General features: G+C 38.3%; 1 protein-coding gene across 6 annotated transcripts in view; it reads right to left on the bottom strand.

Moving 5' to 3' along the window:
* Positions 1–14,132, bottom strand: part of NFIB (nuclear factor I B) — a 170,949-nt gene extending 156,817 nt beyond the window's left edge. For 2 of the 6 annotated variants that reach the window (XM_063423680.1, XM_063423681.1), the window contains exons 1-2: positions 13,844–14,132; positions 7,126–7,657 (exon numbers count right to left, since the gene is read on the bottom strand). In XM_063423680.1, coding sequence (XP_063279750.1) covers positions 7,126–7,657; positions 13,844–13,873 — 562 coding nt within the window. In that variant the 5' untranslated portion in view covers positions 13,874–14,132. The remainder of the gene's footprint in view (positions 1–7,125; positions 7,658–13,843) is intronic. The other 4 variants (XM_063423682.1, XM_063423683.1, XM_063423684.1 and 1 more) reach the window with 3 other exon arrangements.
* Positions 14,133–14,956: the final 824 nt, after the last annotated feature.

Raw genomic sequence — 14,956 nt, 5'->3', positions numbered from 1 at the left:
TCCACCAGAGTTCAAAATTGCAAAAACAAAAATAGATACAGAGTAAAATCATGAAACCTCCCCATAATGAAGGACATCATGTATGACATCTGTCAAACAAATTGAATAGAGACTTTGAACAATTGAACAGAGACTTTCTTCCCTTTTCATGTTCACTTAGTATCTGGAAAGTAGGTCCTGGTAAGGAGCCCTCTTGACTCCACAACGGAAGGAGCAACCCTATTCAGTTAAGATAGCCATTTAACTTTGATTTTAAGATCATCCTAGTTCAAGCAACTACATCAAAGAAACGTTTCACCTTGCTGTTGAGACTGGAAAGTAACTTCAGGAAACCCCCTGAATTACTTACTGGGTTTGGCATTGTGGACCACCATTGCAGAGGGCCACCTGTCCTTGTCCTGACTACGCTACCGCACTAGAAGCAGGGAAGAGGAGAAGGAAGAAAAGCAGGGAAAAAAAGGAAAGCTAGATGAAGCGGGCTTGACAGCAACCTCATGCAATTAACTTTAAAATCCAACCTGCAGTGGCATTTAGCAGTTAATTATTTTAATGAAATTTTCATAGAGTGAATTCAATATGCATGAAAATTTAAGAAATTTAAAACATAAAACTCTGCTTCAAATTGAGCTATTTCCTTTATTAATTAGTGGTCTTGCATATAGTTCAGAAGAATCCTTTTTGTTCACAGTATTATTTCTGTCTGAAACCACCACAAATAATTTTCTGACTCCTTTTACATTCTTTACTTTATTGCTTCTTGGTTTTGAACTAAATGTCATTCATAAATTAACACTGATCACTAGATTTTCAAGTAGTTGAACAGAATTTATTTAAACTTAAGTTTCTTTTATCTTAAACAATTGGTGTTAATTAAACATATGAAAATTTTTCCCCTTATTGTATCAGGTAAGGAAAATCAGAATGAAGTAAATGCTCCTTCCTGAAATGCACATAAATTTAATTCCTGTTAACAGCAACACTAAAAATGGAAAATTCCCTTTTCTTTTTTCATGAACCTGTCATATGACCCATATTCCTGCTCTGAAGAGAACTTTTTTTAAATTAAAAAGAAAAAATTAAACATTTTGAATTCTTCAGGCGTACTATCTGAATGTCAATTCACATATAAATGTTCTGAAAAAATTAAAATTTCTAAGTGGCCTTTCAAAATGTTTCAGTATCCTAGATCTTCATGAACAAAGTAACTGGAATAATAAATTGAGAAATATATATATACATGCATATATACACTGAATTAACATCCATTTCCTAATGTTAAATGTCTTTCTTGCCTAAAATTTTCAGTACAATAGAGGCAGCAAACAAAATATGTATCCAAAAATTTACATTAGAAAACTAGAAAATAATACAGTGTCTTTTTCAGTTGATACAATTTTTTTTAATTATGTTTTCTGCACATCTCAACAGACTGAAATTATCCAGAATAATTCAGTTTTTAAAAGGTTGATTATTCCCTATGAGATTTTTAAACAACTAAAAGCTCTTCTTGTACTAGAGCAGATAAAATATAAACTCATCCTTCTGGTTCTGTACTGGCTTTCTGATTCAAAATTGAGATTTAGAGCAGAGGATCACACACCATTTCACTGTGCAAGAAACAAGGTCCTGGAGCATATAGAAGCCTGTAGGTACAGGCAGTAATAAGCTCTATTTCCTGCTGTTCCTGCTGTAACTCATAATTTGCTATGTAAACTCCCAACACATCACCTTGCACTTTGACATATCCTTCTTCAAAACAGGTAAAATGTTCCACCAAATGTTCTCAGGTAAGTATTCAGAAGGAGGCAAATCATTAAGGTTAAAAGAAGTAGCAACAATCAGCAAATGGTCGATTCATCTAAGCCCACTGCTTTTTTATTAATTTTATGTGGAAACATCAGTGCACACAAAAAAATGCAAATCCTCATCCAAAGTCTATCTGGGTGGTGTGATATTTAGGCATATGACCATAATATGACTTAAACAGGAATTGCTTAAAACATTATTTTGAGTGTGATTTTAAGAGGAATTTCATGTAGTCACAGCAAACTAACCAAAATAATTTTGTTATCATTTTAAAATATGAACAGAATGACTACACAATATTTTCTCTACTTACAGAATGAAAACTAAAATGCAACATGAAAACTACTATGCAAGCCTCTTTCAAAATCTGAGCTCCCTCTAGACATAAATTCACAAAACTCAAAAGGCTTTAAAAAGATCAAACCATTGATAAACCCACCCACTCCTGCAACTCAGACATATCACGTTAAAAATAGAATTACAATTCCTTCTGGAAGAGGGCACGTTTTTCAAGTAAGATAAGGCACACAGGTTGCCAGGACTGTCTGAAACGGGAAAGTGATATCCCCACTTGGCTAGGGACTGCCAGTTTGCTGGCATTAAGCTAAGGGCAGAAGCGTTTCGGCTCCATGCGGCGGCGGCAGCCCGCACCCCAGCCGAGGTTATCTGCAAGCACGCTTTTCAGGAGTGTGGGCACCACACCCGTGTGCCCGTGCCCCCTCCCACACGGCCCCGGCGGGCAGGGCACCTGCGGGCCGGCACTGCCAACCTCCCCAGCACAGGCCAGAGTCCCGCACACAAAATTCTCCCCTTGGCCGGCCAGTGCCCCTCGCTCTTCGCTCATCTTTCTCTTGCTTTTTTCCTTTTTTTTTTCCTGGCCCAGCACCCCCCCTCCAGTCCTCTAGAGACAGGACACAGTCTAGCAACTCAGGGACTCACATAGGCCAGGCTTCCTTCTGTGCAGCCCTTTGGGTAGAGCTCCTAATCCTTCTTATTAATTAACGAGATAATAGCAGTTAACCGGAAAGCAATATTAATGTTAACTATCTAGGAAACTTCCAAGAGAAATGAATTACTCTTCTTGCCAGTTTCCTGGTAACAAATTCACACAGTTGGAGCTGTGGTAGCATCTCTTGATGGTGTAAGAAGCTAAAAAACGAAGAGTGCTCGAACACAACAGGACATCTGCATCTATTTTGTTCCCCACTCAGATAGTTTAAAAGATCCTCACCTCCTTTGACTCCAGAGTTTATTAACAGCTGGGAACATGGGCTCTCCCAATTATATCACCCATACATAAGGACAAAGGAGCGTGTAAACAGTAACATGACTGATCAGAGAAATGTACTCTGAGAGACACAAGCATTAAAAACACTTCAAAACCTTAACATTTACATGTACCGCTGCTTCAGTTCTTTAAACTCTCAAAACATTTACCAAGGTATACTATTCTTCATTCAGTAATGCTGAATTACCTAACATCAAGTATGTGTTTTATTTATACTGAAAAAAAAAAAAAAAAAAAAAAAAAAAAAAGAAGAAGAAAAAGTAGCAGAGATGATGAGGGAATTCAGAAATCTGCAGACAAGGCACATTGCTATAGCTATTTTATGTTTTAGAAAAAAAAATAGGCACTTTTTAGCTTTTTTTTTTTTAATTAGTCACAGTAAGAGTAAGTAAAACATCTATGTGAAGGAGAAATTTGTATTATCTTGGTTCTGTTGCAGCAAACAAGTACTGCAGCTTTCATTCACTGATTGTCAAAAACTTTCCAATGTGCCCACTGCAATGCGGATGCCAACCAACGAATCAAAGGCATTCAGCAACTAGACAAAGAGGGTCTGATGCCAACCTCGGTGCCACTGGCAACCATTATTGGCATCAAGCACATTGTCTGCCTTTTTTTTCCCCCTCTCCTGGCACTCGACAAACAAAATGGCGGTTCTTGTAGCAACGGGAACACAGCATAAGCGCTGCGCTGAATCAAACACCACCAAATGATTCTCTGGACTGAAGTGCATTTCATACCAAATGATAGACACTCTCTGATGCTGACAGGGAAAAAAATAAAAAGAAAAAAGGACAATTCTGTCAATAGAAACAGTTTCACACCATTTTCAAGTTTGGGTTTTATAAACGATGTGTGTGGGACACATACACACCCCTGATACACACAACAAGCAGAGCCCCATAGAAGCGTGTTATGATTAAGAATTATTTTGATGTTAAACTTTGATCACAGCGTATACTTCACATTTTCTTCCTCCATTTCAGTCAAAGGAGCATCATTGCAACCCATGTCAATCCTCTTTTTTTTTTTTTTTCTTTTTTTTAAGAGGCTAGCAGAAAGTGAATAGAGGGTGAAAAAAAAAAAACAACTGAATTTTGAGATGAGCGAAAAGTAGCATCTAAGGAAGTTCATCAGTGATAGAACTTCATAGATCAGTCCTTATTTCCTCTTTCAAGGCAGACATGGAAGTAGAAGCTCTTTTTGTTAAGAACTGAAAAGATTATTGACACTTCTAGATCTGGAAATTGTCAATATATTGTAACATTACTCTGCACTGCAATGCGGATGCCAACCAACAAATCACAGACATCCTAGGCTAAACAAAGAAGGTCTGATGCCAATCCTGGTGCCACTGGCAACCATCACTGGCACTCGAACTATCCTTCCTTCTCTTTTTTTTCCTAATCTTCTATTTTAAAGCAACAAAAAAAGCAAACTACTTGGCCCCTTCATTCATTTTAGGTGCTAATTCCTTCTTCATATTTCGTCCAGGGATTTAATTTTCTCTATGTTTCTACTTAGTTTTTACATGGTGCGATTAGGTGTGTTTATATGTTCTAAAAGACAAATAAAAAGCAAAACGCGATAAGTATAATACAGCGTTTTGGTTGACTTCATGCGTATCTTTCACAAAGCCTGGCACTCTTAATCAAGTATGCCACAAAGTGCTGCAATTAACCTGCTTTCAATGAATATGGAGAAACAAAGTTTGAAAAAAAATGGAAAAAAATAACACAGACAACTTAATGTGACTTCTTCAAGAACAGAGCCAACAGATGTTAATGGAAGATTTACAGTAAAGCAGCAAGACATACAAAATACATGCAGTTTGCAATAAACAAAAGTGTCTTCTAAGAGTGACTTGGTATACAGAAATTAGCCAGCTTCATTTTTAGTATATTCTCAAAGTAGCATTGTTTTAAAAGTAATAATATTACAGCATGTTTACCTTCCTCATTTCCAATTAAACAAAAGTGCTGTAAATAAACGTATATTCTCAATACATATAAATCAACAAAATCAGCTATGCCCTGCAATTCCTTCTCCCACTTCAAGTTACTGCCTTTCAACAACTTATAAGTCAACAGTGTAAGGAGTACTCTGACCCCAGTTCCTTTGGCTCAAGAGCTACCTACTGTTTTGCCTCCCTTTGTAGTTTTGACTTTTAGAGACAGGTAAATCCACAGAATTAATCAGTAAGCTATGACTTATTGCTATATTTATATATATATATATATATATATATATATATATATATATATATATATATAAAAATAAATATATATGTCATATGTTATAGGCTACAGGCTATATGCTATATTTATTGCTATATGCATTCAAAATATAATTTGATTTTTTTCCCACAAAAGGAGTTTAAAGGTACAAATTATTTGTAATTAACTATTTTACTTAATGTTATCAAAGAAACCTTTCTTCTTATGTTGTTTGGGATCAGATTTACCAGACTCCATAGCTACGTAAAGTCGCTGTAAAATACCTAAATGTGTCTACTGCTGTGGAGAGAAAAAAAAAAAAAATAGGGAGAGGGAGGGGAGGAGAAGCCAATTTTTTTTTCATAACAAATAATCAACAAAAAAGAACCTGATACATACATTCACAAAAACAGATCTTCAATTAAATGAGTAAATGCTAAAAGAGAACTCACTTAAAACAAAAATATTTCATTGTCTATCTCTCCTCCTACAGAATGAGTATTGAAGACACCAAATGAAGACATGCAATTTTACTTTTTTGTTACTAACAAAATCAATTTGTTTTCCAGTTAAACCCCATAGTTATTTACCAAGCATCAGATAACAGCCTGCCATCTGCCCTTCTGCAGGCCATTTCTACCTACTACCAGGCCAAGTTGTGAAATGGCCCACCATCTGCAGATAGTCAAACTTTCCCTAGTTGAGATTTGTGGCTCAAAAAGAAACGTATTATTACCGCTGATCAGCCAGGGTTACAAAGACACTTAGAAGATGGTGTAATTACCAGAAAGAACCAAAATGACCCTAACAGAGAAGAAGTATATCAGAAGACTTATTATCAGAGGAAAAAAAAAATCACACCCAAACCACTTTTATCTACTTATGGCCATTTACAGTTTTAGGGAACCTGCCTATGGGTATTTTTATTGAATGTCCAATATATGAAATATGACTGGTAGGTTTTTCCCCTGACACATGATTATCACAAGCCCTCTTTTCATTTGCATTCTGTGATACTAAGTTTAAGAAGCTTTTCCATAGTGATCCTGCAATTTTCCATATTTCAATTACCTGCCAAATAAAAGTATATGAGTGTGATTATGAAAATACACTCTTCCTAAAAACTTCTCAAAATATTATGACCTGGATCTTTGCTTTAAAGCTCAGATAGATAAGATGAGCTAATGATATAAAATATGAATAAAACATTACATATTGTATGCTGCAATTTTTATTCTAATTGGCATTTACAAGAAATATAGCAGTGATAAAATATTTTCAAGCTTTGTCTTATAGATATGAGAAAATCTACAGTTGCTCTTCAGGGTGTAGCAGAGTCATCAGTTTAAGGATTACTTCTTGATTATTTATAACTACAAAGACAATAATAACTATTTGTAAGACTTATTGTGACTGTGCAATTGCATGTGTTCTTAATAGTACTGGGGTGGGGAGGGGGTTGTGTTGTTTTTCTTTAAAAACACAAGTTGAAAGTCTGAAGTCACAACAATGGATTGCCACCTTTTCACAAAAAATAGAAGGCAGCTTCAGTGGAATGAAAGTACTGCCTTGGCATGTGTCTCTCTCTCCCTTGAAAGAGGCACATATGTCGAATATGCATGTCACACGGGGCTGCAGGAATATGTGCGTGTTTAAGTACATACGTACACATGCTGATTTACAATGGATATGTAGCCACACTACATCTACAGACCACAGAACAATGTTTCACTGGAAGCCAGCCCACGGGGGAAACAGGGCTACTTGGAGTCAGTCTGACATAGTAACATAGAAACACGACAATCTGCTTCCTACCTTGCTCCTGCACGTAGTATGCCAAAAACAAATCAAGCTCCTTGACTGATACCGTTATGTGATGTGGCTGGACGCAAAGTGCTGGATTTGTGCAATGTGGGGATTTCATGAGACGTTCTCCATCCGTACTTTCCAAGGGGATGCCTTTGAACAGGATCACCATGACTAGATCCAGACGCCAGACTTTGTCAGCCTGTCGCAGGCAATCGATTCTCCTGATCTTGCCCTTCTGGTCAGGATTGGACAATACACAGCATGGGTGCTTCTTCCCAGTAACTGTGAGCACAAAATCCTCACGGAACTCTTGACGAATATCTTTGCGCAGCTTGGCCAGGAGCCTGGATGCCCACTTCTGTTTAATTTCAGGCTTTTCACTAAGTAGCTCATCCTTGACTGCTCTTTCCTCATCCTTTGACATTCGTTTCTCATGTTTTTTAAAGTACTTGCGCTTTCGAGCCTGAAGATTGAACCAAGTATAGGCAATTGCACGGACATGTGGAAGAAGTGCCTCAATGAACGGGTGAAATTCATCCTGTGGAAAGAAGTGAAGGAAAAAAAAGAAGAAGAGAACAAGAAAACTCAAGTCAGCAAGTCCTCATTACCAAATCAGTATCAAGAAACATTTCTGAAAATCTTTAAATGAAATACAAGATGAAGAGAATAAGCACTTAAAACTCAAACACGCAAATTTCTGCATAACACCTTTTATGAAAGTATTACTGTTGTCAGACAACAGGCAAAAATTGCATAGAGAATCATATTTTTCCCATGTTTCATTCTTTGAAAGAACCATGTGAAAATTTTATTTTGTACTCCTCCCCTCACTTCATCCCACAATGCTGCAGAGAAAACATAATTTAAGAGATGCTACCAAGATGTTTTGCTCCTAACATTTAAATATTTGAGTGAACAGCTAACATCAAGAAAACTACCATTGCGCAAAGAGGACACTATACAGTTTTAAAAAATCTGAGCAGAAATGTTCAGAAGGCTGAGGCAAATGCCACAGTTCATTTCTCTTCTCTGTGGCACAGAAACACAAAGCATATACATGCTCAGTGCAATGCCACACAGTTCCCGCTTTTGGAGCATGCTCTCAGCAAGAGACTGCTGGTGGCACAAAGAGCATGCGCCATTAAACTTGATCCATTTTCTTATCAAACGTCCAACATTCCAGCACTGAAACAGCACCATTCCAGTGGTGGTAACTAGAGAAACCAGTATACAGTGAGGAAAAGCAGGCAAAAGACACAACATGTCATATACAGATCCTGAGCTGAAGCTTCTGTACTTTCAGCTTTTCTCACTTCCCTCCCACCACCCCCAAACTCTGTAAAATTAAGACTTTATGAAGGTGAGAACAAAAATTACATTCATGTCCTTCCAGCAGTTCCAGTGTGTATTTTGAATCCCCACAGATTCAGTTAATTTGTTAACTGATCACATGAGTGTGGCAATTATTCTAAACCCCTTAAAAATCAATCTGAGGTGTACAATGAAAAATGGCAACTTGGCACAAAGTTTGCATTCTTTGTGTTTCTGCATGCTGTGGCAAAGAGACATTATGAGTCCACCGCTGGTCCAATGCTGCTTTTGTGAAATCCATGCAATTTATTTACAGTTTCAAAATATCCCTTTCTGTTGTCAGGCTTCACCTGCAAGTTCTTATGTTCTGCCTAGCAGCAATATGGATTGCATTAAGGAGGTAATGCTTAGTTGTTGTCTACAAGCACATCCTATAGCAATTAAATTAATTTCATTTGTCTGCTTAAAGTACCATCCTACACATCCATGTTAACATCTAAATAGATCTTCCCCAAAAACTTATTTTCCATTAACAAGTCTGCTTAAAATGCTGCAATCTGCTTATCAAACATTATTTTGGGTTGAAAGGGAGACCTTAGGGGAGGTATCTTTCTTCCTGTGTGCAGGAATATTTAGTTTTAAATACCACGCAGATTGCTCATCATACTTAGAGGCACAGAGCAATCAAACTAAAACTGAACCTCTTTTATGCAATTATATTCAGGAATACAATTAACAAACTACTATTTTAGTTACGCTGCTAGACAAGGAAAGAATTATGTTTAATCAATAGGCTGATTAACTCCATTAGGTAAAAATGATGAAAGTATAACTAATGGTCTCAATTATAGAGTGAAGACTGCCATTGCAGGAGCTTCAGGCAAAGAATTCCATATTTAAATCTCTGAATTTCAAACAAACTTCAAAATTTCCTGAGTGTTGCAAAACCCACTAGATCTAGTTACTTCTCCTCCCTAACCATCCTTAAATCAAACAGAAAACAACAGAAAAGTTACAAGCAGTTTACCTACGATCATGTTATCTTCATAGGAAAAAAATATTAAGCAAAGGGAGGAAAAAATAGGAAAAAAAAAAGAACAGAGAGGCAATATAGGAAGATACTTCAAGACATAAACAATTTCATTATAGTGTGATGCTTGACAAAGACCTGCAAAGGCAACAATTAAACTGATTAGTAGTTTCCAGCACAGATTTGAACAATTCTGGTACTATACTGGCACATAAAACTAGGCCGTGGAAAGAGTTAAACCACAATCTGTTCTTTGTGTGGGAAGGCAGTACTGCTCTGAGCAACCACAGCCCATGATAAGACTTCCCTATCTTCATATGCTTTCTGATGCCATGCTTTTTTTCCTTTCAGTTATAACTACTAAAGAAAGTTTATTTTTCCTCCTACAGAAGTCATCTTAACTGAAGTATTCAAATATATATTTTTTTTTAATTAATGGAAGCATAAAGTGTTAAATCCTCACAATTCATTTTAGGCTGAATAAAACAGATTTACTACAGATTTTGAAAATTCTAACAGCTGGGGCTAAAGGTGGGGTGAAGGCAGGTGGCTGAAGCGCTTTGGGAGAAATTAATTTTTGTCTCAAAACAATGATTTCCCCTACATCTAAACAGACTTTGGCATTTATAACTTAAAATGGTAATAAAATAAACCTGGGCATATTCTACACTAGTGGAATACTGCATATCTAGTTTTAATTTTGAAGAAGAGCATCATAAAGTATTTCAGATTGACTATGCCTTGAGATAATGCATATAGTATTAACAATAATAACCTATAGTATTTTATATCTATGAAAATTTTATAGAGAATTTTACTGTTTAAATTCCAGTCTGTAGTAGTTGAATGTTTCCTTTTCCAAAGTGGGAAAAAAGACCCCAAAAACATACACACCAGAAACTCCAACCTTTTAAAAACTGTATTCAGGTTTTTCTTTCACTGTATTGTAAAGTCCTGAAGACATAAATATAAGTGGAATGTGTGAAGGAGAAACACAGCATAGAACATCCTGTTTGAAAGCAATTTTATCATATTTTTGAAGCCATTCAATGTGCACCTGGAGTATTTTTAAATAAAAATAATACTTGACATGAGGAAATGCCCATAAATATGATCTTCAATGGACATTTGCAATTAATCACACATATTCTCCACCAAATCTCCTAAAAAGATATCTACAGAATTTTTTCCTCCTTAATATTCATATAGACAATAGTGAATTTTTTTTTGTTGTTATGTGGCACTTGCTCATATGTCACAGTTGCTCTTGCAATGTAGTGATTTATAAAGGTAAGATTTTCAAATGTCATGCCAAGTAGCTCAGGTGAACCATTGTGCAATGGCAATTTAAATTAAAATGGAAGTCACTATATAATATCTATGTAGCTTGTAAAGAAAGGAAAAAATAGCAATCATCAAATGACAATAGATAGGCCAGTTTTTCTTTATTGAAAAGATAAAGAGGATATGCAGTACTCTTCTCCTATCTTTCACTTCTAAACTTTGTATCAGCCCATTAAAGTTCAAAGTGAGCACTGTACAACAAATACACCAGTCAGAAGTATGGAAATTTTATACAAAAAACTTCATCTACTCAATTTCCCTGCATGGATTTTCTCATGTCTAGTGAAACAACATATAGGAGCAAAAGAAAACACTACGTATTCTGAGATTTTGGGCTACTGTAACGTAATAAACCATGGCAAAAATATCACAAGAGAGCATGCATTAAGAGGCATGCAGTAACTGCATGTTATTCCTGCCTCAGCAAGACAGATAAATGCAGTTTCCACTCATTCCAAAACAGGTATACAGGAAAGAGAGGAAGGGAGCCCCCAAAATTAAATTGCATTTGGTAAGTTTTCTTCTAATTTGGAGTTATTTTCACTCACCAAACTTTTATTGTAAGTGTAATGGGTAACACTCAAATTGCCAAGGTTTGTCTTAAAGCTCTACTTTGGATTTCAGACTTGTACTCAAAAGTGCTTCACCGCTGTCTCGGCACAAACTGAACTACCACTTTCATAAGTAGCTCCGTCCAAACAGGTGTTCTGTGTTTACTTTTACCAAAATATTTTCTTTTGAACATATTTGAACATATCTGAACATATACTATTACAGTAATGATACGTGCATTGCAAGAATCCTAGAGACAGAGAATACAAGGAAAAGAACAATTTTGGCAGTAATACTTTAATGCAGTTGTTACTCAAAGTGAGATGAATCAATCTTTTGCCTTAAACAAATAAAGAACACAAGGTGTGAGTTTTCATTGCTGGTGTCATTTTAATTTTTAATTTATGTAGAGAAAGAACTACTTATTAACTGCTCTTATCATTCCAAGTAGGTAGAAAAAGATTCCAAACTGAAATCAATTTGCTGCAACTATGTTCCATGTATGTATCACCAAATGGAAACTGTCTCTGCATGGCACATGGTAGAATGTGACTGTAAAATATTATGGAGAAAGTATCAATGCATAAAAGCCAGGAACTGCTGTCTTGGATTAATGGCAGTAGAAGTATAATGTGGCACTTTTGTATACACCTGAGTGTAGTATTTTAACATAAATTTGTAAAGAATGAGGAAATCTATTACATCAATGAATCAAAAAAGAAAACATTGACAAAAAGTAGTCATTAGAGCTGGAAACAAGACCATGAATTACCTCTGTAAAAGAGGTGGTTGTGAAAATCTGTGTCTCAAATGGAAAAACTGCTTTCTTAAGTTATACTTTTAGGTTTACATTCTGATGCAGAGGTCTTATTGCCTGAAAATTATTTTGCACGCCGGACAGCCTACACAGAACTAATTTTTCTAACCACAGATTCCATGCTAAGTAGTTATTTCTATGTGTGTAGCTGCAAGCCTGTGCATATCTGTTGCACAAAATGCTTCCTATGTTTCCCTTTTGAAGAAGAAATATCTCAATAATACTTTTTTCCAGCTTTCTTTCACTGCATCTCACGTTTACTTACTGAAAATATCCATATCTAAGTCAATCACACTTAGATGCCAAACAAAATATAAACAATAAAAAATGTGTCAGCCAAAAGACTGCAGGACTGTGTCCAATCACCGAATAAGCCTTATCACTGTTTCCATCTTCAATCACAATTTATGAATACTTTAGTCCTTTCGAATTACGATGGTTTCTAACTGCGGAATAACTTAAATCATACTTATTTATTCACGGTACAACTGTAAGTGCATCGTTGGCCTCTCTGTAGCAGCCTTGCAGCAGACGGTACTTTCGCACATTTTCTGCTTCTTTAGCTATTTGTTTCACCAATGTGGAAGCAAGCAGTTATCGCTTAATCAGTTTACATCACATCCTCCTAAGACAGACTTTCACGAAAGCTGAAAACTATCCCCGTGCTCTGCAGACCAGGTTTACTGTCCGAAACACGCTCCGGTGCCCCGGCGCCCGGTCACCGATACCGTACGCCGGGCGAGAACGCTCCAGGGGCAGCCAGGGAACTTCCCAAACACGCTCCCGAAAGCCCTCAGGTTTCAAAATCTGCGTTTTGCCGCGGCCGGGACCCCCGCTCGGACTGCCCCCGCTGCCCGCGCCGCCGTCGCCCCCCGCCCCCGGCGCCGCGCTCCGCGGCCCCGCACCGCGCCGCTCCCCTCCCGCCGTCCCGGTGACAGCCGCCGCTCGGGATCGCAAAGCGGCCCCAAGAGCGGCTGTAAAAAAAAAAAAAAAAAAAAAAAAAAAAAAAAAAAAAAAAAAAAGGGTCGGTCTTTCCCCGTGCTGGGGAGAGGGCACGCTCATCCGCCAGCACAGTTTAGCGGGGAGGGGGAAAACGCCGTGCCCTTGTATAACCGAACGAGAAAACACTGCACAGCTTGGTCATCCCCGCTCACATCTCCCTCATTGTTGGCAGCCTGCATATTATTAATTAAGCATAAGACGGGATTACTTCGCACCGGCCAGTGGTCGTGTTTTGTCAAAAAAAGCACTTTTCCTTTCAACCCCTTTCATTAGGCTGTGTGCAAACAGGCGAGCTGAAAAGAGTGCAAATCGTTTGATTCCAATCAAATCAATACTTTTCAAACACGGTTTTTTAGCATAATTATGCTCATTTCCAGTTTGTTAACCTTTGACTTCTTATGCACCAACAATTAACAGTATTTGTCTACGAGTGACACTTTGAATGGATCTCCCCAAAACAATGGCGTGGTACAGTTTATTCTCTAATATTCCCTCCTGAGAGAGGAGTTTGGATCTGACAAGCAGTTACGACTGTGCTTTAACCCGTTACGACTACTAGCAATGACTCATTAACAACCCACATACATATAAAAATTAAAAAAAAAAAATCCCAACAAACACGTGAAAATAAATAAATTAACACATAAATTAAATAAAAGCGTCTATACCTGAGTGAGACAGATTGGAGAATACATCATGACTTCGCTTTGAGAACACGCTGCCCGGAGAGCCCCTAAGAAAAGCCTCAAAAAGGAATAATTTCATCTATTCATTTTACAGTCATCTGAGACTCAAGGAAGATGAAATCAATCAGGACGGGGCTCTGCTCTGGATCACCACAACTTCACAACAAACCCCAGTCCTCCTTAAATAGCCAAAGATTCAAGTTCACTCCGTGTGCTAGATTTCCCGGGGTGAAATCCAATCTACACTTTTAACCCTCTTGTAGTCGGCGGCGCAGGAGTCTTGCTTTTGCTGCTGCTGCTGCTGCTGGTTGTTTTGCAGATGAGGGGGGAAGGACTCGGGGGGGTGGGGGGGTGGGGGGGTGGGCGGGAGGATTTTTTTTGTTGTTGTTTGGCTTTTTTTTAATCCTTTTTTTCTTTTTCTTTCTTTTTTCTTTTTCTTTTTTGGGGGTCGTGGGGGGTATTTTTCTTTTTTCAGAAGTTGGTGGTGCTGCCGTAATAACGCGACACTGTCACCACGCTTCCGAAAGTTCAAGGTTATAGCCCAGAGCGGAGCAGCAGGCTCCCGGACAGCGATGGCAGGCGAAACTTCGCCGCGCGGTCGGGATCGTGCCGCGGCGGCGCGCCGAGGCGGGGGCGCGCTCGGGCGGGCAGAGCGGGCAGCGCGGCCTGCGGACTCCTCCGGCAGCCTCTGCTCGCCAGCCCGTCCTCGCTCCGCGGGCAATGGTGAGAGACTGCTTTCCAAACGGCCACCGTAATATTAATGATCTCCTGAAAATTCAAACGATAAATCTCTCCCGGGCGCTCCCACCCGATTTGCTCTCAACGTGTCCGTGAGTGCCCCCCCATCCCTACCCCGCCCCTGACTCTGCAAAACTTGGAAGTTGAAAAATTCACCGGTTACACCCCGTGGACCCTATTCCAGCTCTCTCCCCAAATGAGACTTAAATATTTTTGTTTAATTATTTAATTACACAATCACCGCTTACACTCCTCCTCCTGCAAACACATTCCTTCTCCGCCAGATCCCCTTCCTCTGCCCTCCCTCTGCATTCATTACCACAGAACGCTGCAGAAGGAACCAGCACGTTTCGCAAA

The sequence above is a fragment of the Prinia subflava genome, chromosome Z, assembly GCF_021018805.1.
Source record: "Prinia subflava isolate CZ2003 ecotype Zambia chromosome Z, Cam_Psub_1.2, whole genome shotgun sequence".
NCBI lineage: Eukaryota > Metazoa > Chordata > Aves > Passeriformes > Cisticolidae > Prinia > Prinia subflava.
Note: the sequence above shows the minus strand (reverse complement) of the source record. Positions and strands in the feature narration are given on the sequence as shown.